This window comes from Clavelina lepadiformis, chromosome 5, assembly GCF_947623445.1.
Source record: "Clavelina lepadiformis chromosome 5, kaClaLepa1.1, whole genome shotgun sequence".
In the NCBI taxonomy this organism is placed as follows: domain Eukaryota; kingdom Metazoa; phylum Chordata; class Ascidiacea; order Aplousobranchia; family Clavelinidae; genus Clavelina; species Clavelina lepadiformis.
This window is the reverse complement of record NC_135244.1, coordinates 5,607,829-5,635,133: the sequence shown is the minus strand read 5'-3', so window position 1 is coordinate 5,635,133 and position 27,305 is coordinate 5,607,829. Positions and strand designations below refer to the sequence as shown.

The window sequence follows — 27,305 nt, the reverse complement described above, 5'->3', positions numbered from 1 at the left end:
TGTATAGTTTATTAGCTTAAATTGAACCTTCTACTACAAAAGGCAAAACACCGTTTAAGATTCTCAGAACCAAACGACCCTTCGATATCAAATTGACATAAACATCAGAGCAGCAGCTGAAACCTTCAGGCGAAATAGCTAGTATGACAACGTGTCCCTGAAATATTATCCGACCATTGTTAGGTAGATCTTAGGTCTTACAACGAAAAGCATTACCGCTTCTTCCTATATTAGATGTGTCGTCTGCTATCTCTATTATTGTATTTGCCTAGTATAACTTTATCCTTTTTATGGTGGTAACATCATATCCACGTTTATATTATTAAGTGCGTCCTGGCTGTGTGTTTAGGCATTTCTAAATCTGGCCTTACAAGGTTGATGCTGTTGTAAAATTATTTGTTGACACACAAGCTACATATCTTAACAAGTCTAAGTCCTGACATATTGCAAGTTAAATCTTCTCAACACTGCGTGAGATTAATTTGGCAGCTCGTATCATCACAATCGGCTCTTCAATATGAGCTGCTGCAGCTTACACTCGCTTTGGTTAATTACAACCTTGGTGCAAATTATTATCCAGCAAAAGCGAATGTCATTGGTTGGACCTAAGATTACAGTATGAAAAGGTCCACTGAAATATCTTGTTTTTCTTCTGTATAGCCTACTAGTTCAGCAAAGGGTAGTCCAAAACAGCTACATTATAACCAGTGATTCAGTAATTATTAAAGCCATTTGTTATTCAAATTTACAAGCATTTACCAGAGAGGTCGGTACCAAGGTTTCCTCGAAAATTTTACAACTGCAATCGCACCATGTACTCTTTGTTTTCTTGGCGACTACCCAGATAAGCTAGTCATAATTAAATAGGACATGATATTCAGAAATACACTAACGGTGCTAACGAATACCATGTCTGGTCCTAAGTTAGATCATGATCCCCCATGCTACCATACAATTGCCAAGACCTAATTTTCGGGCCACTACCGCTAATTAAACAGATATATTAGACCATGTTGTATAAGCAATGTAAAATGCGATCTCTACACGAAGACAGGCTACTTTCCGCACTGTAGTCTGCATATTACTGGTTTTAGCAATTCAATTTACGGTAAAAATCCCATTAATAATTTACAGCTACGTAAAGCTGAATGTCAATTACATCTGGTGTACAGACACGTAACGTTGAATTCGGCTAATTAGACAAAATAATTAAACTTCGCTCGAAAATGAAAGTTTGTTCGCAGCTTCAAAAAGTATTTTCTGTACTCGAAAGTTCTTCTATCGATTTATCTTTGGTGAGAAAATTTTTAAACATAAATTCTGAAACAAGATTTCGATTAGGTCAAGACAATTGCTGTTACGGCTGTTTGAAGAAGCCTGAACGTTGGTAGCATTATTTGCACCATTATTATCGTCACGCTGAAACGTATCGGGAGCTTGTTTCCCGATATATCAGATACTTGCTAGCATACATATACGGATGTGTAATACACACCAGAAACCGTTCGCCACGCCATTCCGATACACCTACTGATAAACAAAGCTAGGATGCAAAACAAGCGCAACGTGCTTTGCGTATCTTTGATACGATAACGAAACAGGAATGCACTGGTCTCAACTCCTTACTCCGCACTAGATGATTGGTCCCAGCAAAATATGTTTGGCCAACAGGCCCAGTCATTGTACACCAACAATAGGCAAACAAACCATTAGCTGTCAACAAGTGACATAAGGTTTGCACTAAATCGTGATGCAATGCCATAGTGACCTTATTGTCAACGCCCTTATGCTCACAATACGTGCGCATGTACCTCGGCAACAGTATCAAAATCGGCCGAAAACTCGACGCTCCATCATGGCGTGTCTAACAAATTTTTCTTGATCCAATTATCATCGGTAATTATTAAAACTTCAGTTCTCGAAATGGTTTTTAACGCAACGGCATTCCTCTAATGAAGCAAATCACATCTGTTTTGTTCACATAGTGGAAATTGTACACAATTAACTTCAACAAAAAACAAAATCTCCCGACCCCAATACATTAACCCTAATAGCAGTACTGTTGGGGTCGTAACATCGATAACTACATTCTAACTTTTTTCAGGTGACTTGCGCTTGGACGGTTAAGAAAAACTTAGTTATATTATTAATCTCACGACCTTCCCCTCCCACTTGAGCGTAAGAGTCCTAATAGATATCAAGTAATTTTGTTAAGATTAATAACGCTGTGCAGGGTTGTGGCGGCTGAACTTAATTTAGTTGATCTGCTTACTGATTTGCACAATTTTAAGTGTAGTACATGACTAGACTAACGCTTGCTTTATTAACTGTGGCGATGCTGATATTAAACATTACCTATTTAGGGTTTTCCTATACTACGGTAACTTCAATTTGTGCATTAACGTGTTTGCGTTGTTAAAGTCCAGAACCCTGACCTAAATTAACAAGGCAACCTAACAGTATAGCGTATTGTACAACAAAGTTTAACAGCGATTCTGGAGACGACTGCTTTTTTTACCGCGGCAGCTAAAGCGCTTAAACGGCGGCTTTGTTATTTATTGGCGGCGAAATCGTGGCGTAACTCATTACAGGTTTTCTAAAACCAAAACTGGTGCAAAAGTACCAAAGTAACGGTCCACCTAACAAAAATAAGCGCATGAAATATTGTCGCAGTCCACGATTTCTCAACACGATCTAGCACAGTTGCGATTAATTCGAGGCAAAACTAGCTGCCTGAACTTTTTCAAACGAGCCACGCCATGTTGATCAATGATGACGGTATGAGTAAAATCAACCTACATTATGCTGACAAAAAGTACCGACATTTGACATTACCACGAAAATACCAGGACGGCAATTATAGCACAAATTCAACCGAGAAACCAGGCGAACATTACAAGCGCAACTTAACACGGAACTTAATTAGCGGCTGGAGGCTTAATTCTAGGTAATGAAGCGCCCGTCTGCCTAATACAGCCATCGAATGGTGTGGCAACTTGTGAAACCTCGAACAGGTAAACAAGACAATTACTTTTGCCGCTGCTGACGACCGGTCATTGAACATCCAGCTTACGCAAGCTACTTTTAGAATGCATATCGTAGTCAATCATTGAATAGCACGTCCTATACCTTCCTGGTTAGGTCACTTGAGTACCAAGCATATATGTTTAGTTGTTTACTCCGACCAGACGCAAGTGTGCTGACACAACTTCGCAGGAAATAACTCAGTAACCTAATGTTGCTCTCTGTAGCAAGGATGTGTACGTGGCAACATCTCAACAAATGTGCGGAGTTGAAGCACTTACCAATTACATCGGAAAAAAGCGCGTCTGTTTGCTGAGCGTCTAATGCCTCTTTCCAGGGCGTCACTTCGACCTTGGGTCGTGCGGTTCATTTTTCGCTTATCAAGATTGATGATTATCACTGAACACTAACTTGTGTATTGCCCAGGGGCGATACGATGCGCAGTAATTAATCCGAGGAAAAGTGGCGCAAATCTGTTGAAACCATTCCATCGCCGAATGCGTCATTGAGTAGATTAAATGTCGCGCACATAAAAGCCTTTTGGCGATCAACGCTACACAGTTATTACGAGTTTGATACTAGCCATGTTACCATGTATTGATTAAGTTGGCGATTTTCCACCTGATGAGAAGGGCAATGCTGTTAATTATGATACGCAACCCAAATCCAGCTATAATCCAGCAAGAGTATCATCTGGTTGCCTTTAAACCACGAGTTATGTTCGACAGCAAAAAGTAATCAGCAACTGGTAGATAGAGCTGAGCGGTCGCCTTTGGCTACACGGGTTTAAAAAAATTCAAAGCCAGAAATCTTGCGAAAATACCAATAACAAAATAATAAAGTTTGGGACACTTCATTTTATAGCCTCCAGCAATGAGCACTGCTCTATTTGTAGATGTTATCAGTTCAGCGTCCAGGCCATACTAAAACTGTGAGCTGGCAATGAGTGAACGCCGGATATAATGTCTAGCTAGGTTATGTCCTGAAATGCTACTAAACGCTAGTGTTTTGTAATCTGACTTGTTTCCTATATACTTCCTCATACCAGCATACAATTGAGTAGGTATACCGTGACATTTCGTAGCTTGATATAATTGAAAACAACTATAGCTTACGACAGCATCTATTTCGGTCTTTCAATATGGCTCGCCCTTTTAAATAAGTCCCACTAATGTTCGGCCTATTTACGGACCAACGCCGTTTCGCTTCGTCTAGCCACAATTCCCAAATGTCCACACGGCGCTGATGCATGGAGCTGTAATGCTCTACCCACTCTCCTAGGTTTTATTACATCCCTTTTTCGTCGTTTGATGTAATCCGATACATCGGGCGGCACTCACGGCGCAATCAACCAATTAGGCGCTAACAATAGACGGCGAACGAGACGACACAGCGTTGGGTGTTTGAAAGTCGGATCAATAAAAACAAAGAGCGTACACGTACGGCCTGCGTTGCAAACAGCGTCATTTGTTTGTTTTACAAATAACCCCGTCAGAGGAGCACACACACACAACGTACACAAAATAATTGACATAAACTAGTAAGTTGGAATGCGTCTAGTTTAAACTGAACTTTAGCGATTTCCTTCTGCGTTAAAAGTTCTTGAAAAGTAAGCAGCTCATGACCCCAACATTTCTGTACACATGCAATCTACATTCCAATCATTTGATAAAATTTTCTTTGGAACAGTTCAACTGTATTTTAGATCCTTTGTAAACTACGTTTTGGGTCTCAACCGACTCAACGGACTGCTGTGCTGAATATTTCATGTCGGACATTATTTATCATCAAATCAGACCTTTACAAGGTATGCCTGAAGAGAAAATACCCTCGCCCGGTCCTGTGTAAACACAAGCATCTTTCTGCCTTAGAGCAACCGGCTGACAAACAGCTAACGCCCCTGTGCCTCTATTCACAAGGAAAACATGACGTTATTGCGGTTAATGTTTAATTCCAGAGACTTCGTCAAAACTTAGGCTGCGCGCCTAATCTATTTACAGAAATCTTTCGAGGTCGGTTGCTTTAGTTTTTTTTGTTTTCTCTGTGTGGTCAATACAGGGTTGAACCCACTAGCTCTACAGAAATTCAATGAAGCGAAAATTCGATGAACTAAACAACCGTTACCATAACGGTATTTCATCATTTCTAACCCATCGCTGACTCACACATAACGCTCAGTCAATCGGTACAATACCAGCGATTCAGTCGGTAAATATTTTGGAACAAACCAAGCAAATGCGTACTGGTAACAACTGCTGGCGTAAGCTTACAATCGGATTTTACATCTAAATTATGTTCATCCCTTTAATGAATTTATTACGATACTTTGGACAGATTCAGATCATTAACGCGATGCCAGTCATATGCAAAAACTCGTAAAGCTGCCTCGTCATAAAAATATAGATCAAAGTAAAACCTGGTTGGCCTATCGACGTCAGCAGGTCGTTATTATTAGATCACCATGCACACGACGACGAAAACAAAGAAATGATTTGAGAGAAATCCCTTTTTTCTTTTTCTTTCGACCACGTGTTTGTAGAAACGAAGGAGTTTGGGTGTTTCGGAGGTTAGAGAAAGCAAAGCCGAATTAAAATACCAGTGGTTGGCGAAATACGAGAAGTGGATTAGGCGAAATAAATAGCTGTGGTCCGAAAAAAAACGCGAAGGCACACAAACACAGGATATCACGCATTGCTCGGTCACGTCAGAGACATTAAAAACGATTTCACACGAAGTATGATTAAGCATGGGCTACGCAGACTTCGGCATCCACGCAGTTGTGCTGCGCAAATAACATCATTCGGGCCAAGAGAGAACAAACACATGAAAATTTCAGGTCCGACCGTACGACAAAAAAGGTTGTGTTATCAAACCAGTTGAACGGAACTCAACAAGAGACATTCGACACGGCTATGACCTTGAGGTATGTCGCTGGAGGCAGGTTAGCAAGTATGACGAAACCGCTAATCGAATTGATCAACAAACACTAACATCCAAGCACTTCCACTAATTAAAAAAGTTACTTTCATGGTTTCTTTCTAACCGCAGTGACGCCAATATCCCCCCGACGCAAAACGCCGTTCAAATGGTTTTCCTCAGACTAAAAATACTATAAAATTTGTCGTGAGGAATATTCTCGTGCACTTAACATAGCAAAGATATCTCCAGTTTCTATTTCTTACATGCCTATGCGGTCATTAGAACAATACTTCAGTTTTCCAGCGACTCGACCGAATCGGTAAAAGCCATAATATGGTTGAGTGACTTGCACTTTTAAGCTTAGTAAGTATATCCTTGGCGACCTCTTTTATAGTTGCACTCATTTGACGACGTACCAAATACACAAGCAGTAAAATGACGTAACAAAACCATTGCCCTCATGTAAAACGGAAACCGTTTGAACACTGACAAACGCTTTTTACAAAGCATAAACTTTCTAATGGTGATTTAAATGACGTCATAAACACGTCATCGATTATTTGGTTACGCAGCGCTTAGCGTTATAAAAACTGACTCATTGCGGTTGTGAATTGAATGGGCGCACGTTATAAATGGTACGCTTCAATTTTCCTGGAAGCCTGATTGTATGCACATGAAACATGAATGTGTTTGACTACACAGCAAGAATACCTTGCATTGCTGGTTCAAACGCTGACTGATGTACGTACATAAGTCGAAAGGCCAATGTTTACCGGCGCACCAAATATGGCGATTTTACTAGCTTGCAGATAACAACTCGGCCATCCAGTACTGATAACACCCTTCTTGCAGGTCATTATGTTACCGCTATCACAACCAGCTGTCTGGATGTCAAAAGGCGAAAGGCTTTTTTTCAGCCTTAAGCTAATAGCGGCTGGCCAAGAGGGAATTGCTCCACGCCGTGTAAAGTGGATTAATTTAAGCCATATATAAGCCAAGAAAAGCAGGTTAAATGCAAATGAAAGAAGGAAATTTCAATATACGAGTCTTCTCCTGCTAATGACTGGATAGACGTACGAACGTGTTTCAACACTATCATGAAAGATTGATAAGGGTGGAATCTATTCTGACTGCTGAAAGCCGTTATTTATTTTTCAATTTGGGTAACGTTGCCGAGAGCACTGTGGGAATTAGCCGAATGTCGCAACACTCAAGGTGCGTCACCAATCCCTTTAACTACATTGACGTCAAAAATACCTCCCAGTTATCGAAAACTTTGGGCAACAATATTTAAAACGTTCTTCGCTCATTTCGTGAACAAATAATAGGTTACCAATTTAAGATAACATCCTTTCCTTTAAAGGAAAAGGCGCGTAGTAATTAGACAGTTAATTTGCGCAGCGAAAGGGAAAAGTAGATTTTCTCAATCGTTTCAGATCATACTATCGCCTTACCTTATCATCAAAGTTAACAGACCGAGGCTATGTCGAATATTGCACACCCCTACTTAATAGGGGAGTAGTAATAAGACCGTCTAGTCCCTGCAGTTTACATATTCGACGCATGAATTCATTCGAAAGCGAGCTATTTACGGATGAAATGCTCAACAGGCCATAAATAACTCGTCACGGAAAACTATCCAGAACGTGATGCAATGCAGCAAAATGAACTGAAAAATGCCAAGTGATATGGTCAAAAATACAGCATCCGGGTAACTATATGAGTTCACTACCGTCTTGTAACCTCACGCTACATTCTCATTCAGTAATACTTTCAAAGACGGAAGTATCTGCTGTCTACGTTCAAGCTGATATCACCTGGCCGAAGTGTTTATTGTCAACATGCTGTGATGACATACACACGACAAAACAAACGGTTATAATTGTACCTAAAATGGCTTTTACCTAAATAGTACATGAGCAGTGGGCGTCAAGTACAAACAGAAGTCGTTGGAATTGACTTCTTTGCGCTAGGCGCTATGTTGTGGTGATATGAGTCAGAAACAACAGCAAACCCGCAAACGAAATGACTACTTTGAGCAACTCGCCCATACTTCGTCAGATCTGTTGTGAAATTCCCCTTTGCGTATATATGGTGTCGTAATGCAACACAAAGCGCCTCCGCAGCTATCCGAACTGACTCAGTCAAAGCAAAACATACCTTCTGCGGTATTCCAGTGGTGCGTAAACTGACTCTTAACCCTTTCTCTTTCGTCATCGTTTGTTGACGTTTATTGATCTGGGCGATATTTCTAAACATAACCCGATATTATTTTGAGAGCCGAGCGCTCCTAACTAAAGCCGGAGTGCGTAATAACGACACCCAGGACAATAGACCAAGGCTGTTCTAGCTGGCCCGTCAAAAGCCCTCGACGCTCGCACTCAAAGCTCACACAAAAAGAAAATGAAACGAGGGACCTATAATAGCTGCGGCGAGGCAAAGTGGTACTCTTCCAACGAACAAATAAAGTAGCCAATCACATGAGCTACGGCAGTGCCATCGTTGTTCAAACACGAGGCGCTGAGTGCGACCCGAACAAACTACAATTTTCTCGCCTACATAAATTGGCCTTTCACGGCATTTCCTCGATTCCTGTTCATCTTCTTCGGGAAAACACCAAGACACGTGTTTCTAATGATAACAAAATAACTGTTGATTGGAAATTTCCGACCTTCCCTGCAAGAAACTAAAACAAAACATGTCATCGATGCTAATTAAATTATGTTGCAATCATTTGGAAAGAAGTCGCAAAGCTGGTTTTTGCGCCGAAGATCATTCAAGGTGCACTTCTAATTCACTTGATTTATTAATTCACTCTTGGCACACTGGTCATTAAATCTGATTTTCTTCTCAGAAGACGAAGAATATTGGGAAGGAGACAGGACACAGAACAAATTTTTCTGCGGCTACTTTGGATACAAATAGCCGACTTTCGCGACCTTTGCTCGTTTCTCATAAGCGCTGACGAACGTTGTACCTTGGCTTGTATTTCCTTCACATGACGCCCATTGAATGTCTCGGCCAGAATTAAACTTAGCTGGAAACTAGTCCATACATGCGCTGGTATCAAAAATATTCAGTAAGCACTATCTGTACAAGGACTTGGTGTGCTTTCAAACCAGAACATACGAGTTCAAGTTCTGCTGACTTTCCTCAATTGCAACACTGTACCGAGAGAACCCAGTAAGATTGTAATAAAGCGGATTTGGAGGGGAAAATACGTCACGGCGAATCCGAAAAAACAAGCCATTCCTGCAGCTAAGCGGCTTACTGGTTCGTTGAATTACCTAATTGGCGGCGCGCAGGTCAAAGCAAAACGAAAAGACCCAGCTACTGGACCTTGAAAAACTCAGTAAACTGCTGACAGACAAGAATTTGATACGGCAAAGTCTGCACTTTATTGGAAAAACACGTGGCAGAAAAAAGTATGAGCAAAGATTTATTTGGCTCAAGGCTAAATTCGACAAATTGGTTGAAGCTATACTCGAAATATAACATTACTTATCGTGGCTTACTTTTTGTTCTGAGCTAAATATGTTTGCCCTTCGGCATACCAGACTCACAACCTCCGCTATTCTGCTATCAACCAATTATCTCTTTCTGAAAACTTAAACCGACAGTTAAATAGCAGTGTTAGATGTATATTTTTCTGAAGCATAATTAGTGCCTGACGCAAGAATGATGTTATTCTAATGCCGCTGGATGTTCAAGATATTTGCTGGCACAGTGGTACGGCCTTAATTGCTATCAAAATCCGTTCAATTAAAGCGACAACGTAACTTTGGTGCAGCTCCATTTTGCATTTCACGGCTGTCAGACGAAAATATCACGAGCTAATGAACTTCGTCCCTTAATGCTTGGTTGTTCGGCTCTATAGAGGCAAAAAACACTTAAGCCCTCAAGATCAATAGTTGAAACAGCGACCGCAATTCAACGCGGCACAGCGGACCTCCAAGCCAAGAGTACATGATACTAATTCTCTCTTTGCTAAAAGGGTTTTTCTCTTTTAAACCCCGCTGCACACACACATCTCAGGGCGACGTGAGTTCGATTTACGACTTTCGAAAGACATTATGACGTCAATGGCCACCTTCAAAATCGTCCACGAAGCGAAAATAAACAAAGGTCCGAGCGCCGCTAAAACGTTAAAATCGGCGTCTGTTAAGATTTACAAATTTCTGCTTGGCCCGCGAACGAGCGCAGAAGCTCGTATTTTCACGACGGCAGAGCCTTAAGCAATTAAAATGTCGAGGGTGTGTACAGCACAGGACAAATTCGCAATTTGGACGCCAAGTGAAATATGAAGCCGGTTTGCTTTTGGAACGTGGCCATAAAGGAACTATATTGGACATGAGAAAAATGTCAAGGTTGGTTTGCTGCTTTCAGGCCAGGACGATTGTAAAAACGTTTCTACGGGCAACGAGAGCACCCAATTTCGGCTGAATCGCATAATAGCCCGAGCTCGTTATGGGCATATTAAAGTAACGATTTGCTGTCGGATGAATAGGTTATAAAGATAGGACCAACGCCCGTTGAAGAAAATCGAGGTTACAACGATCTATTGATATCGATCTATCGATTAATTGATTGATAGATAGCAAAAAGCACCATATATATGTACAGCATAATATAAAAAATATTATATGTGCCGTGTACAGTTACATAACACTACTATATTTTACTCAGGTCAGGTAAGGTCAAAGATCGACGTATTCAATGAAATGAAATTGGCTAACTTTACAGGTTTTACACAAGAAATCACGAACCATGACGAAGTGCTGATAAAGATTCCCCTGAGATTCTGGGGAGACTTTTGTTTTCATGACGTTGTATTTCTACTTCACGTGAAAGCCAAAATTTTCGTTTAACAGTTAAAACTGATATAGAAAAGTCTTCCATAGAGTGCCAGTTAATTTAACCACCTGTTATATGCCACAGCGAAAACGCGATTGATTTTAACAAATGATGGAAAAAAGGCCGAAAACATGTTTGTTTGGAAGGGTATTACCTGCTAACATTGATTGGGAAATGCTAGAAATATTCTAGATCGGAACTCAATCAATACCGTATCTGATCGAAATCCAACACGGTTTAAAAATAAAACATGAGACACGGTTAATGACGAACAAGTCTGAGGGCAAACGAAGAACCAAAACAAGCGGCATCGACACAATAATCTAAATACAGACCATGTGCTGATTTGACACACATCAACTGATCATACGACACACGTTCTCTATCACATGATTGCTTAGAAAGGTTGCTTCGGGCCAAAACCAACAACTGATTAAGAAGGTTCACAACAAGACAAGTTTAACCAGCAGCTTTCAAGAGATTACACCAACTTTACCAGTCTGTAAACATGGGTTTCCTGGAAAGCTTCTAACATAAGTACGCTCTGTTTCAGTTGCTACATGAAATACACGTTTAGAAACGCTGACAAAGGCAAGCCATGGGAATTGTACAGCGTTTGTAAGCAATAACTAACAAACCGGTTTGAAACGTTACAAATTGATCTCTGTAACCTAATATGGCCAAACACCAGGTCAACTTCCTTTGGGCTCAATGAAATGCAAGTTACCAGTAACGGTAAACTACTGACCCACTACAACTTTTATTCGTTGTTATATTACCAGTAACATATTAATTAATTTCATCTGACCTGACATATTTAATAATAGTATGACAAACTTTCCTATATAGTTATTTTCAACGTGAAGTGCTACAAGAAAAGTCATGTACTACCATAAGTCGCCCTGGGGGTTTCAATGTTCCGCGAAGAGTTGTAAGAATGTGGCTAAAATTGTATCTAGCGCTCGCAACAACTCTTTCTTTTATTTGACGCATCATACACGTCACTTTTGTCAAACTGACTGTGGAACGACTTCCTTTTGGAATGCGCTTATCAAGCCGCCATGCTGTCTGGCTACATCGAGCGGAAGTTGCTCTAGGTCGCCGAAAAACGAAGCGTCGGGATCAGCGGACGTGTTCAAATTAACCGAAGGGTTTTTGTTCGACAACGTCCCGCATAACATTTGACTTACCAAGGCAACGCACCGATAGTGACAAAACCAGCAATCTGACATCACCTCCTGTTTGCTCTACAAGGCTCAATTCCTAAAACGTTTTGGTAATTCTTCCAAGTTCCAGCATAGAGAACAATAAGCATTACACAATACCGTCTGTGTTTAACTGAGGCGGCATAAATTCAAAATATCAAATAGCATCGGCAGACACACAGCCTGTTTTAACTGCCTTAACAGTATAAAGGTACGGCGCGTTTAAGATCTAAATTTAAATTTACTCATATAGAATGCTTAGTATATTTTAACTCATTAAACATTACAACATTCCTGACTCAAGTTAAATAAAATGTAGTTAATAAATGACCGAGGTCCGTGACATCACCGGCGTAAGACTCACGGTTCTTTGTTTTCCTAGTGTAAAAGCTTGCAAATTATAATGGATGACTTTCCACCAACCGTTTTTGCAAGCTTTTAAACAAGATGCTAAGCAGGTAACTATACTGCGGCGATAAGCCACATAATTCCCAGGACTTAAAGCTTAAAACAAAGCCCTGTACACATGAACCGTAACCAACGAACTGAGCCCGAAAGAAGGTGATCTTGTAAGGCGCCGGCTAAAACAGAAGGATAATTTGCAGCGAAACGGGCTGTCTGGGGAGGAACTTACGTCGTAATTTCCTGTTTCAGCAACCGCTGCTATATGTGACGCATTCTATATTTACAAGAGCGTTGAAAGGGTTACAAATGCGGACGAGCAAATACGGTACTATGTGCGTAAACACCCCTATAAGCATTAGTCACTCTGACACGACACGTATACGCAAGAAAATGGCACAAATGAGCTAGGCACACGATTTTCGAAAGGCTGCCACTACTTCACTGGGAAAATCGTGCGTTCAAACACTTTTTTGTTAATCTAACTTAAATGTTATAACATATACCTATACCTAAAATTACTTTCTATTCTAAATCTAATTCCAATTAAACCTTAAATAATTAAAATGAAGATTTTGCATTCTCCAAACCTCACCAGCTATCTTTAACAACAGATTGCGTGGCCTACTTATGATGAAATAGTAGCTCTCTTCTAAAAATGCCATCGGTAGACCTCCACAATAGCGTTTACCACAAATGATAAAAGGGTTATAGGGACACTTAGTTTAAAAGGCGTGTGTGTTTGTTTCTGAATTAAGTTGTGAAATGCAAAATTTTAGTGCACTGTTTCCAAATGTAAAAAATTGAAGTATGCGGACATCTACGTACAAGATTTGATAAGTTCATTTAATGTTCATAATTTTTGCGGTCGTGTGGTTTAACACTATGTAGTTTTTGCTATATGGCACAACTAAGGAACACTACAACAAATCCTTTTCCATATCGTTACAGACTTCTTGACCTTTCACAGTCACGCACTATCGCACTTCTTCTGTCTGCACAAACCTATTCGCATTTCCTATCATATCGCACTTAGCAATACAATAATATGTATTGTTTATAAACATTACGACGTTATAATGACCATTAAACCTTAATAAACTGTTAGCTTAGTAGTGAATTTAAAAACTCCCAGGTTTTACATAAGTTACCACAGCTGAGCAAAATATCGAAACAATGAAAAAACACAATGAACAGATGTCCTTCTAATTTATGCCCAAAAATTCATCATGACATGTACAGATTAACAGACCTCCCCCCCCCCCACCGAATACATTCCACGGGTCCAACTTTGGGAACTACCGTTTTGGAGTAAAGCGCCTAAAGGACAATTTATAAATTCAGCGTTTCAATCAAGACGACCTCATGGGTACAAATTAGCGGACACATCATTTTAAGACGCCATAATTTACATCGTTATCGGAAACTCCCACAGCGCACGTTTATGAATCGAATGAGATAAAAATAAACGAAAATGATACAGTTCGCGGAACTTAGCCCACTTATCGTGGTGATGTAAATACATGCAGGTTGCTACCAATAAACTAACATATTGACAAAAATCATTCATAATAAGAATGCAATTAACAGTTTTCAAGCACCGTTTGCATAAAACCGTTATCAAGTGTGGCGTTATGAAAACGCCCACACCCGTGAGATATGAGCAAGCAGAAAGTAGGGATTTTCCTTAATGAGCCATTAGCTTATCACGATTCCAAACAGATGTTAATAAACAACAGTTCAAGTTTTGAATAAAGCGGACGAATTACTGTAAGACTTCTTCTATGAAAAGTGGCATAATTGTCAAGATGTTTCTTCCGGGAAGTTAACAACAAGTGCACGATAACGCGACGATCGATTGTTTATAACAGAACAATTACCTCGAAATGTCATCTGTTTCATCTTCTATGTTATGATGCCATGACATAAAGGCTTTTTATTGCAACGGGGGAGATTGCAAAAGAAGTACAGTAATTAAAACATGGACCTTTCTCCGAAGTTGCAATAACCCTTATTACGCCAGCAATTTCTGTCGAAGGCAGTTACATAAACCCATTAGTAACAAAACGTAAATGCTACTTGCGACGTCGTATTACATCATGCTCAAACGCTTCCATCTCATCTGCAGAAAACCATTGTTCTGTGAACTGCTACACAATCTTGCTTGTTTATGTACCACATCGATGTGTTTATAAATATACACTGGCTTCTAGATCTACTCTACATTTACAATACAAGAATAAGTCTATTACAGTTAACTGGCAAACTGTCAACGTAATGGCTCCGAGCTGTCATCGATTCAGTACGTACAAAGAACTCGCATATACAAACCTCACATCTGACACGGGCGCTAATAAGTGATAACTAATCTTATAGTGTGAGCAATCCTTCATTCTTTGAGGTAACCCTCAGTGTTTGATGGTGCGATAAACATAAAATTAGTTCATAAGTTCTAGGCTTGTCTATCACAGTGACGCCCTACGACGTGCAACAAAGAGCACCAGCTATTTTCATACACCGCGGGAAGGTTACCAAAACCTATGATGGGATTTGGTCGTGATTGGTCTGTATATGCGCGAGAATGACGCATTTGTGTAAGTCATAAATTAAATTGTGACGTGTTTGCGAATCGGCAGGGGAAACGTGAAGAAGTTATTTGGCACGGTGCCGGATAAGGCGTATCATAAGTCACGAGCCTGAACATACTTCCTGACTAGCTCAGGCCAAAAAAAAGTGAACGCATATGCCCATTACACACACAGCGCTGCTGCACGTTTGCAAGGACCGATGATGTCATGGTTTCGCTGACCGTAGTCAGCTTTTCTGATCGCTGCCAGTGGCGAGGCTTCAATCGCATTAGATAAACAATAGGTTGTTACGCGGTATGAAGAAAATTTAGTTCAACGGTGATTCAACCCACGTTTTTGCCTGTTTTAAGTCACGTTGTTTACAACGGGTTTGCATAAACACAACAAAGCGTATGCTATGTCAGTACAGAACGTACGCAGGTAAGATAAGTCCCAAGTCCGAAAACAAGTCGACTTGGTGCTTATGTTCTGCAACCGGTAGCCCAGGGTAAGATAAAACTTGCTTAAATGTGTGAGTCAGTGTTTGTGAAACGTCCCTGGGCATTGGACATATCTTTTTACGCTGACTTTAAACAATGACCCAGATACATTGTCTCCTCGTTCCCAGACATTCTTGGACACGTTTGCTGATTCATTAAAGCGCGACTTAAGTTAGCGACGCATCGGTTCTACGATCGATGCGATATTGATTGGGAAACCGAGAGCAATTCTGACATAATTATCGGACACAACGAATCGTCCTTCGGCGTTCGCCGTTCTCTTTTCGAAATAGAAGTTCATGAATAATGCATGGTTGAGGAGACCGACTTTTAATAAAACAAGGAGCCGTTGTCAGAGCGAGACTTTTTTCTTTAAAATTTTTGAATTTCATTTCCTGGCGGATGCATTACGGTTTGGGTGGAACCAGTGCTTTCGCGTGCATGACTCATTGCAGAGGCATCGCCGTAATCGAGTCCCTTTTAAGGTTTCTTGGAGTAATTTACTGCGCGGTTTGGCTGTCTTGATCGACAGCGATGTAACGTTGTATTTGGCTAAAGCCTTGTAATCCCGACGGTCTAGATTTTAGAAGATGTAAAAGGCGTGCTAATAAGGCTAAGCCTAAACAACAATAAGAAAAGCAAAATGTGCCTGAGGGTTTTGCACTATGACGATTGTCTAGTGTGTGTCTACGGTAAAATTTTTAATATATTTATTTGCCTCGACACTAAGCAAATTTAAAATAACGCAAATTCGAGGACATCCTTTGTAGTGAACTTTGTACAGGCGTCAGCGATTAACTCGGCATCTTTTCTTACAAAACAAACAGGGACAAAGGCACTGAGTCTATACGAAAACAAGCCCTATATAGCAATGGCGTAACTCTCAAATCAACAATGCTAAAACTTCTAGAAATTCGTAACCCGATCCGTAAACTCTTTCGTCAAAGAGCCTTGGGAACGCTAGGATTAGCAACTTTACAACGGAACAACGGCTAAGTGAGATATACTTTCGCAACAAAATTTACGAGCTGGCCAGAACGCATTCCAGCGCAATAGAAGAAAAAATAATAACAAAATTCATGTAATTTCTTAAATTCACTGAAAACTAGAAAACGAGTCACGCAGCAACAATTTATCCGAAAAACCTTATATTAAACTGTTTCTGCGAACTGCCGTTCTTGCAGGTCCAATCATGAATGTCTTCAAACCGGTTGAGTACGAAAATAAACAACACAGCGGAATAGAAGACTACGTATATATAGCTTTGGCTCCATTCGGTTGCAGCTGCGCGTTGTTACCTGGCGGCCTGGTGTAAATATCCTTGTTAACAACAGTACATCTCACTTAAAAATAAGCTAAATAAACAACGAACCGCGAAAACCGCTGAAGTGAAACACAATGAGTCGACAAATACTGCAAAGCTTATGGCTGGCTGGCTGCCACGTAAGACAGCGTCTGGTAGAACTATACTGCAGTCTAAGCTGTCAAACGTTTCTTTATAGGTCAAGTCAACTGCAAGCTTGCACCGTTGACGTACAAGGTTCTGGCTGCAATACGATGATGACATACAGTAGCCTAGTCTGTGCAATATTTTATAACTTTGTCTTTGATTACCCGCGGATAAGCATGATTTTAATTAAAGGCTCTATCACGCAGCAACTACGTAATAACTAAATAACTCCTTTCCGGGCTAACTAAAGTAGCTTTCTTCAGTTATATTTCTGTATTACAAGATTCCGTACAAGCAAACGCATTAAACAAACGACTCACTGCCGACAACCAACAGAAATCTACCGTATTTGTGTTATGTCACATTGGATTTCAAAATATAAATTCAAACCGTATTCTATACTTGGAGAACAGTGCGTAGCCGTTTAAATTTTGAACTTGGAAATTTTCGCTATTGCAGTAATGGTTGACATACCACTGCAAGCTGAAAAATTATCGTCCCACGAAAAGAAACCGATTCTTTTGCTTTGACGGTGCCACTCAATGTAGTTGGAGAAAATAACTTTGAATTGAACCGACTCTTGTATAAAATATGTTGCTTCAGCAAACCAACTATAGTAGAGCGTTATTGATGTGTAGAACGGTTGCTCTGTTAAACTTTCACGAGCTCACGGCAACTCTGGAAACGAATCAGTCGCCACTGTATGATATCGACCACAAATCAAACGCGCTTTTAAAACGTTTTACATCTTTGGGTTGTTGTACTGCATTTTCAACCAACTGAAACAGAAAACCTTCAACAGTTGCCGAGCTGCCGAGTCAGTCTTGCTGCGAAATTACTTCTGCCTTCAGGGAAGGCAAATAAATGTAAACGTTGGCCGTTGTGAGATGCTCATAACATTTGATACAGTTTCGCAAAAACGAGGCGTTTCTCTTTAAAAAGCGCTCAAAACAGGTCGTCGATCGAAACAGCTACACGGCGTTCGATAAAATATTTCACGATTCCGAATAAATTTATCAGGGTGAGAAAACGATTCTTTCAAAGCAATTCACGCTTCATGAAATAAATCTCTTTCACAATCACCTGCAGACAGATTAGTCCAGTCTGTTTTGAGAGAACCTTGTAATGATCACACAAACACACGCTTTAAAACCTTTTGTACCCATTTTGCTATCTCGGGCATAATATTTGCATACAAATTTAAAATTATTTCTTACCTAAGGCCGGGAAATGAATATGTTCATATATTTAAACGTTATATATTTCTGGAAACACATTCCTTATACGTCAGTAAATCGACCTCTGCTACAGCTTGAGTATAAATTTACTCAAGCCGCATTTAAAGGGTTAAGCAAACGGCATGCTTTTAGCAGCAGTTTAATACCTGCAAGAGTAAATATTAAACTTTACTTATCACAGTAAATGCTTGGCTTTCAACCAAGTTGCTTTCCTCGCCTAATTTGGTTAGCTAATCTACGCTTAGTCAGCGTATTTTAATGAAGGTCGTTTAGTCAGCGACAAAGGTTGCGTCGGCTGTATTACCGATTATGTGCACCACACGAACGTCGTAGGTAATGAAGTTCTTTCCGCATCTTACAAGCTGGGTTGGAAAGCGAACAATGATTGCCTTTCCGTCTTTCCTATTTCGTAAAACGGATTAGCGAAAATGGATTCCGCTACAAATCCTTTCAACCAATTTGGCAACACGGACGAAAAAATTCTTGCGTATTTATAAGGGCAATTCGGTCAAAATTACGCATGACGTTTTACTTATTTTACCTCTAAATCTAAAGGATGGCAATTCGACGACTGAAAAAGCAGCCCATAATTTCCCGTTCAAGATAGTGATGCTTCATTGGTTAACCTTTAAACAGGTCACGCATTAAGAGCTCCCGGTGTGCCGACCACCTAAGGGGTGAAAGGAAGGGCGTCGTAGGATTACCGGATATAAGCGCTTCGAGTATTCGAAATTATCACTTGCTGTTCAGAGTTCGCTAAAAGCAAAAATTGAACACGAAAAGCTTTCATATGGAAGAAAAAGCTAACACTTTAAATTGGATATACTACGGCTGTTGCTGTGGGTGTTGAACGTGGTGAAACGGAGCTGTCATCTCGTCAACAATAAACTAAGTTAAATAATAAACAATAAACTAAGGCTTGTTAGAAACAGTAACTGATGATAAGCTGTCGAACAAGCTGTAACAAGTTACACGCAGTTTGAACAAGTCATAAGCCGTTCAAGAATTCAAATCAAGTAAGGTTTAAATACAACAACATTGCTCATTTGAGAATCGCTTTCAACGCAAGACCTGCAATAATACCGCGGTACATTAGGTGTGCATGTTCAAGTTACTTAAGACCACAACTTATAAACTGTAACCTTGTAGAACCAGCAGATACGCTATTTCACTACTGATCGTAGACTACCAATTTTAATCAATACGTTATTGACACATACAACGAATAGCATCGTCCGCCATTTTTGAGTGTAAATATGCAAAGCAAATTACTGTTCTCTGACGCCCCTGGTGGTACGGGTAGTACTGTAAATCCAGTTACGATTACGTTGTGTGTCGCTCAGCAGTTAACACGTTTTGCCCTGAGGCGAAGTTATGAAATCTATGTAACTCAAACAACTATCACAATGCGAGGCATTGTTATGGACGTTTCATATCTTCACAGTATTTGACAACATGCTGGGTACTGAATGATGTTGCATTGTTGCTCAACGCTACAAGGTTTAGTGAGGACAATGCGGGCAATTGAACATACTTAAAAACCACAAGAATTGTAAGTGTTTTACCCATCTAAATAACGTGTCCTCTATAAGGCAATAAAGAGTAGCTCCCCACAACATAACCGCAGTAAAAAAATCCTCATAAAAATTAGGCCAGGCTCAGATCATATAATAATGTTTCTGAAGTAGCCTATTTGATTGTATAGTTTATGAAAGTTATTAGAAAAGTCATAAATTACTTTCTTTACAAGCACAAATATTCATGTGAAATACAAGAAACAATACCAACATAAACAGCATTTGGATACTTACCATTCTTTTCTTCCTCGGTTGATATCTTCTTCTTGTAAACTTCAAAAGATCCTGAATGGCTGTTGGGGACAAAACTTGATTGTGAGGTAATAACAGGTGAGTTGAGAACAACAGCAACATCATTAGGCTTTGAAGGCATTATGGGTGTAGGCACATGCACGGTATGCGTGGCCCTGTCTGCAGCTGGATCCTCACTCGAATGGGGAGAAGTGTTTTCATAAATGTTTTTAAGGCTAGCACCTTCGTTTGAAGTGTGGGCTTTGGTGTGTTCTTTTGAAAAAGCATTGGATTCTGTGTTGCCAATGGAACTTTTATAATTGTTCTTGAATTTTGAAGAAATGCTGAGCAGTGATGACGCTGCACTGCGAACAGAGTCGTCACAATTGTCGCAGTCAAACTGTACTTCAAAAGGATTGCGGTGTAGATTGTGATCATTTTTGCAATCACCTTCAACTAATAATTTAGAGTCTTGTTCATTGCTTGCGAACTGAGGTAGAAGAGCAGCGTTATTTTGGCCACTTTCATTTAATTTATCTGGTTGTTTTTTGGGCGAACTTCTTTCACAGCGTATCTGACTTGTTTCTGATGAAGGAATTGAGGTAGAGACGTTGATATTAGTGGATTTTGGCACGGATTCCACTTCTGTTTTTGTTTGATCATTAGTAGAGTTTGTTGAGGGCTTGCTGTCTGTATCTGCAAATAGCAACAAGGGAGGCATTGGTCAACATAGACACAACAACATATATACACGCATTTAGGCCGAAGCAAACATAGAAGTTTATCAATTGGGAGAAATCTTTGCTAAATAAAAGCCATATAAAATGATTCTTATCAGCGTACATTGTTTATAATTCTCCAACACAGTTTGCAAACTATTAAGTAAGGGACAACATAACACATTATTCGAATGATATTGCACTGCACAAAACTACATATGCATCTTTAATACAAAAACCACAACAAGAGCGTAGAATGCAATACTTGAAGGTCACGCCATGGTTATAATTATGTTGGTCATTGAAGTAAAAGAAGTGTCATGTTTCATGATTCATTACAGCCCTGACACTAACCACTTGTTTTTGCATCAGTTGATTGATCACGTGCAGAAGAAGATTTTCTCCTTGCTGAGCTGCGACGTTGGGATGAAGTTTCCTGCAACAACAGAGACATTTTATTGCTTTTATAGCTTACATAACTTCCGATGTATAATGTAAAACTTTCAATCCAAGTTAAGTGAAAGTGTGAATTTCTCTTAAAAAGTTGCTGTATCGATAAAAACTCGTTCATAACAAATGACGAGTGTTATGTGGAAATGTGCCAAAAATTACACAATGTACAACTCCTGACATAGTGAATAACAGTCCAACGTTATTGCAGTCAGTATAACGAGAATAGAAGGAAGTAAACAGAATCTAGCTGGTACCTCTGAACGTTTTGGCACACACTCACCTATGACTACTATGGCTTGAGGGAAAAATAGAATAATAAACCGATCTGTTCAAAGAAAGTACATGCATGTTCATTTAAATGTGTTTACCAAGTGTATAGTTTTGAAAATCTAAACATGTTATGAAATCAAACATCATCAAGAAAATTTATTTGTTGGTGTTTCGACCATTGTCTAATTTTATTGTGAGATTTTATCTTAATGTCGCACATATTATATAACATGGGATGTGTTACTAAGCCTAAGAAAGTAATTATATGGCAGTTGTAAACCACTCAAGTGCTTGAGAGAGCAGCGGAGACCATACCAAGAATATACTCTTGTACTACACAAACAAAAATACTATGAAGGGAAACAGACGGTGACCTACTTTCATAAACTGTTTACTTGCTGAAAACAAGTTAGAGGGATTGAAAGCTCAGGATGTTTTTAGAAAATCTGTTTTGAAATTTACTTGTTTCAGGAATGAAATTATGTGTATCTTTGAAGACTGGGATAAAGTTATCCCACTTACAAAACAGCTTGATAATAATATACACAATACAAAATTTATGTTTTGCCAAGAGAAATGATATCCAAACTAAGGGCAAAACAAAAGAATGAACAAATAGAAATGGAAGAGGTATCCTAGTAAAGAAACAGCTTACCGGTATACCAAACTGAAAATGACATTAAGAACTTTTGCAACCTAGTACCACTAAGTACCCTAAAACTACAGAGCGTTTACGACAGTGCTGAAATCTGACCATGCGATTAACAAGAAAGCTATAATTCATTTATGACACAACTGACATTATGAAAACCTATGATATATATGGTACACAGACCATTTGATGCATAGTTTGTCTACAAAAAAGTAAAACTACATTTATTGCTTAAATCTATTCCATTGCAAATCGGTTTTGTTTAAATGGTTGTTGTATAAATGCCAACAATATCTGTTTAATAGGCCTTTAGTACTTTTGTACATATAGTACAAGTCAACATGAGAAAATGCAAACAACGAGTTCAACAAGGTCTGTGGTTTCAGTAAACAACCTGTCCATAGTTTAATCTGACAACATTTACATTGTCATATATCTTCAAATTGGTTTAACACCATACAAGATACAACATGTTATTAGCTTGAATTTATGTACAAATGTTTTTCTTTCATTTTATACACCTTACAGCTCTGATTAGTCAAACAAAATTTTGTAGTTTTTGTTACATTACTGGTACGCAAAGTTATAAACTAAAAATTAAAAACACAGCCAAAACGATTTCGGTACCAAATTACAATGATATACATCCCCATGTTTGTAAACATATCTATTTCTATACCATTACAAGTGGCAAAGAGGGTTTCTCAAATACTGCTTTCTCTGCTGTTGACAACAAAATATATAAAAGCAACCTAGGCACCAATATCCAATAATAATACACCAAGACATATCTTACCAAATCAGCAATCTAACCAGAAAATACATTATCATCATTACAAAGATGTCTAAAAGAACACAGTGCAGTGACAAGAGCATGCCAAATAAATTGACTGTGCTGTAGCTATAGACAGGAAACCTATTTGCATTACAAAGTAACCACCGCCAGTGGCTGCCATCTGTGTTCTTAAATGGACACAAATAAAGTCAGTGTTTGAGAATATAGCACTGATAAAGCATAATTCAAAACCTTAGGATTAGGGTGTGACTTTAAGCTAATGCCAGAGAAGGTGCTATTTTACATTAGAACAAGGCTGCAATTGCCATTATAGCATTAACCTTATCTTTTCTTTTATTTGTTGACATGTTGTCCGTCTCCGTTTTGAAAAGACAAAAGAGATTTCCATCACAAACCACACCCTATACTCCCATGTCAACTACGAATTTAAATTTAAATTAACTTGACAGAAACAGCCATCTTGACCTTGAACTTATCCTACTCTGTATATATTTTAAAAGAAAGATCACAAATGCACTTTCTCAATTTGTCTGAAACATCTGGTATTAAACGAATAATGATAAAGAACAAGATTGTAAATGTTACTTTCTATATAATTATATGTTTTGTACAACGCATTGCACAGATATAGTACGAAGCATTTATACGACGTAATACTCACAATACAATAAACAATTACAGTGTAATTCTTTTAAAGACTATATAACAAGAAACAAATCCTACATTGGCAGTTGTTGTCAAACTATTCCTAGTACTGCGCCGGCTTCTGCGGATATTATCTTTCATATTGCCTGATAACATGTCATCAACAACAGTGTTATCCAGAAAGCAAACCTGGGTCTGGGAAGGGTCAACTGTGGTTTCAGTGAGGACCTAAAACAATTTAAATGAGAATTATATTTTACCGGTACAATGAGATAACCTGTGCAAACAAATGCACACAATATTGCCAGGTATGTTTGACAACCAAATTAATTGGGTCAGTGGAAGTTGTTTTTATTGCCTTGTATCCAGTTTCTTTTGTAACAAATACTGTTATAATGAACTAAGTAAGAAGGGTGCATATGTTACAAAGCCACTTAAGCAAATAAACTAATCATGTAGTTATGAACCAGTGAAACCACAAACAGAGTATGAGTCATATCTGAGCATGGTCAAGCGAGTTCAAACCTGACAAAGAAGTCAACATATTTGGGTCATATGCTGGGTATGATAGGTGTGAAGAAATTGAGAACCACATAGGGCCATTAAATACGTTTTACAACAGACACAATAACAATTCTCCACGCCCTTATTGCCCATGCCCAAAATATTTCATTGAAGAACATGTTAAGTTTTTCTAAAATCACAACATATTCGCCATCACAATGTTAGAAAAAAAATCATTATATGTTTAGTATACGTACACATAGCCATTGGCCAAAGAACGAGCAAAGTAAGTGACATATGGTTTATGGAAGAAAACATATATGTATATCATGATTAGTCAATTCAGCTTTCGTATCATACCCCATGTAACCCACCTGCTCAGTCATAATATGAAGCATTCCTTGGACATCCTGCCCAGTAATAAGTGCATTGATCCACTGCACAGACGAACTGTGCCAGTATACAAGAACTCGGGTACCAGCAAGGCAATGAGTACTAGCACCTACACAAATTTTAATTCAAGCAATATAATGCACTGAGGCTTAACTTGTTAATACAAAAAGGATAAAGCATTTATTGTAGTCTACACTTGCAAGGCCTAAAAAATATAAATATAAAATCCACACATTACAATTCGCCACAATAAAGTAATTTAACATTGTAACATGGGTGGGTGATGCTTACTTTTTAGAAGCGCTTTTTGTGTTCTTTGTAAGTTAATCCATTCCAGCACTCTCTTGTACAATGGAATATCCGAAGTCAAACAGTGCAGTTGTGTAAGATCGCACTCCTAAAGCAGTTAATGATTGACCATTGAAAAACTACAGCAATCGGTAATCAGTTTAAATGAAAAATATTCAGTCCACCTAAAAAGCTTATTAAATAATTCTTTATGAAACATGCACTAAGCATTTAACTCAAAACAAAGACCTTTAGCTGTGCATTATCCAAGTTGAAGACAAAACAGGTCTATACACATATGTACAGAAATGATTGAATTAACACCAACTGCCTCAATTAAAATCAACTTAGATGTTGAACTTATTTATATATATATATAAATATATATAACGGGACTACAGCACGTATGAACCATCAATAGCTCATTAATTAATAATGATATATGCATATTTACCTTTTCAACATGAACAATAGCAGTTTCTTTTAAAAACACCCTGCAACCAAAATTGTTGAAATAAATCTAAAAGAAATTTCTAAAATAAATATAAACGGCATTTTACATTAAAAGAAAACAGTTGGGTAAATAACAGACATTCGACACAAAGCTTGTTAGCTGCGGTTGTAATAAGATACCTTATTACCTGCGACTGTCATTTAAAAACTCCACCAGGATATACTGCGGTGCAACAACATTTCCTTTGTGGGGTGAAAAAGTCTAAAATAGCATTCACTTTTAACATAGTATACGCAAAAAACAACAGCATTCTAAAATACTGTTTACAACATAGCAAAAAAATTTAATTCTTGAGTTACAATATATATACTAGTAAATTCATTTTACATAATTCATACATCCTTAGTAAGTACAAAAGCCTTATTCCCAACAGTAGCAAAACGGCCCAACAAATAACAATTGGGCATATAACTCAGGCAATTTTATCAATATCAAGCTTCAGCATAATAAAGGACTTCTCCTAAATTTACCACAGACAGGGAAAAACTAATTCACAAAATGAAAAAAGTGAAAAATCTAACTTAAATCTAAAGAAACATTAAATTATGAGAAGTGACAAATCCTGGATTATTCAATGTTAATCTTTGTGGCAAATGGTAAGGTGTAATAGAGCAAAACTGGTGTTGTCGCAGAATTTAGTAAACAAAAAACCATTGTACAGATGTGTCAAGAGTAAAGTTAGTATGGTTTATGCAAATAGATATCATCGGACATTAGCAAGTCCTCTATATCGGCACCAAACAATAAAATCCCATTAAGATGTTGTAAGTTTCAGCTTATCTTATGATACAAATGCCATGTTTCAAAAAATACAAGTAAGTGGTAACAAATCCATCTAAACTCGCTTGGTAAATGGCCTTTACTGTACGAAATGCTGACTCTAGTTTCGCTAAGCAAATAACTTTGACTGTGGATCTGTGTTAGCAACTACTGGTAATGCATAATTGCATTAAGGTATGCACAACAGCAGCCAGACGTAAGTATTTCCATGAAGAGCGATCATATGTAGAAAACTTGTTGTATATTTAAATGCAAACGCAAGATCTTGATATTTACCAATACAGGAAGAATTTCTTTTGTTGTGTCTTGCTTTGTAGTAGCAACTGAATTCTCAATAAAAACAACTTGAAAATTATCAAAACTTATCCATTCTCGCTCCTCCCATGGTTGATCATCCCACTCAACACAGAGCTAAAAGAAATATGAGCAACAAGTTATATAATACCGCACACAGTTCTTTTGCAACAAAACATCAAACATGATAAACATCTAAAATTGCAGACATGGAGAAGGTAAAGAACCATACTGAAAAAGGTAAATATTCCCCAAGTTCTGATACTAAGCATTTAAAACAAAACAGGCAAAATTGAAACTTTACACTAAACAGTAAGCACAAAAAACTAAGAAGGTGTTTTAACCATAAAATCGTCATCATCAACATCTTTTGATGTGACACATCGTATAATTCCGGAATTCCAGGAAAATTTGTCACATTTCGTATATTCCTTCTTCTTCAATTCAGATGCTAAAATCCTTTTCCCAACAAATTCTTTCCGACTTTCAAGTCTTTCCATCAATCAGTGGATTTAAACTATAATCTTGGCAACGACATGATGAAAACACAACCTGAACACCTTTCACTTACATTACCATGTTAATTAAGTTTTACGTTTGCAGAAACATATTCAATTTGGGAGTTTCACAGAGTCTAAAAACATCCAAGTCTACAAATTGTTTGATAAAATTCACTATAAGTCATATATAAATAAAAAATATGACAAGACAACAGTTGTTCAGGTTTGTACAAACACATATATTAATCATCTTGGCAAGAAAGAACATCGAATCTATTTGTGACAGTATGAAATGAGTTATCAAGTTAGGCCTATGTAACTTTTAAATTGTGACTTTGCTTAGTGAATGCCAATCACAAACAAAGAGTATATATATCATTAACATTCCCTTTGCCGATAAAATTAACATCGATTTTCTGTTAAATTTGTCAAATTTACATGTATGTATACAATGATGTTTTTAGGTTCACTTCACATCATAGGTCACTATTCAGCAAACCTATTCAGTTTCGGGATCAGATCATTCCATC

General features: G+C 38.4%; 1 protein-coding gene across 5 annotated transcripts in view; it reads right to left on the bottom strand.

The window, feature by feature from the left end:
* Positions 1-26,936, bottom strand: part of LOC143459469 (uncharacterized) — a 37,170-nt gene extending 10,234 nt beyond the window's left edge. For 2 of the 5 annotated variants that reach the window (XM_076956645.1, XM_076956647.1), the window contains exons 1-9: positions 26,620-26,936; positions 26,258-26,392; positions 25,329-25,402; positions 25,142-25,181; positions 24,691-24,796; positions 24,381-24,508; positions 23,581-23,730; positions 21,041-21,122; positions 19,967-20,663 (exon numbers count right to left, since the gene is read on the bottom strand). In XM_076956645.1, the coding sequence (XP_076812760.1) occupies positions 19,967-20,663; positions 21,041-21,122; positions 23,581-23,730; positions 24,381-24,508; positions 24,691-24,796; positions 25,142-25,181; positions 25,329-25,402; positions 26,258-26,392; positions 26,620-26,775 (1,568 nt within the window). In that variant the 5' untranslated portion in view covers positions 26,776-26,936. Of the gene's footprint in view, positions 1-14,284; positions 14,411-19,966; positions 20,664-21,040; positions 21,123-23,177; positions 23,316-23,580; positions 23,731-24,380; positions 24,509-24,690; positions 24,797-25,141; positions 25,182-25,328; positions 25,403-26,257; positions 26,393-26,619 lie in introns of those variants that run through there. The other 3 variants (XM_076956646.1, XM_076956648.1, XM_076956649.1) reach the window with 3 other exon arrangements.
* Between the last annotated feature and the right edge of the window lie 369 nt (positions 26,937-27,305).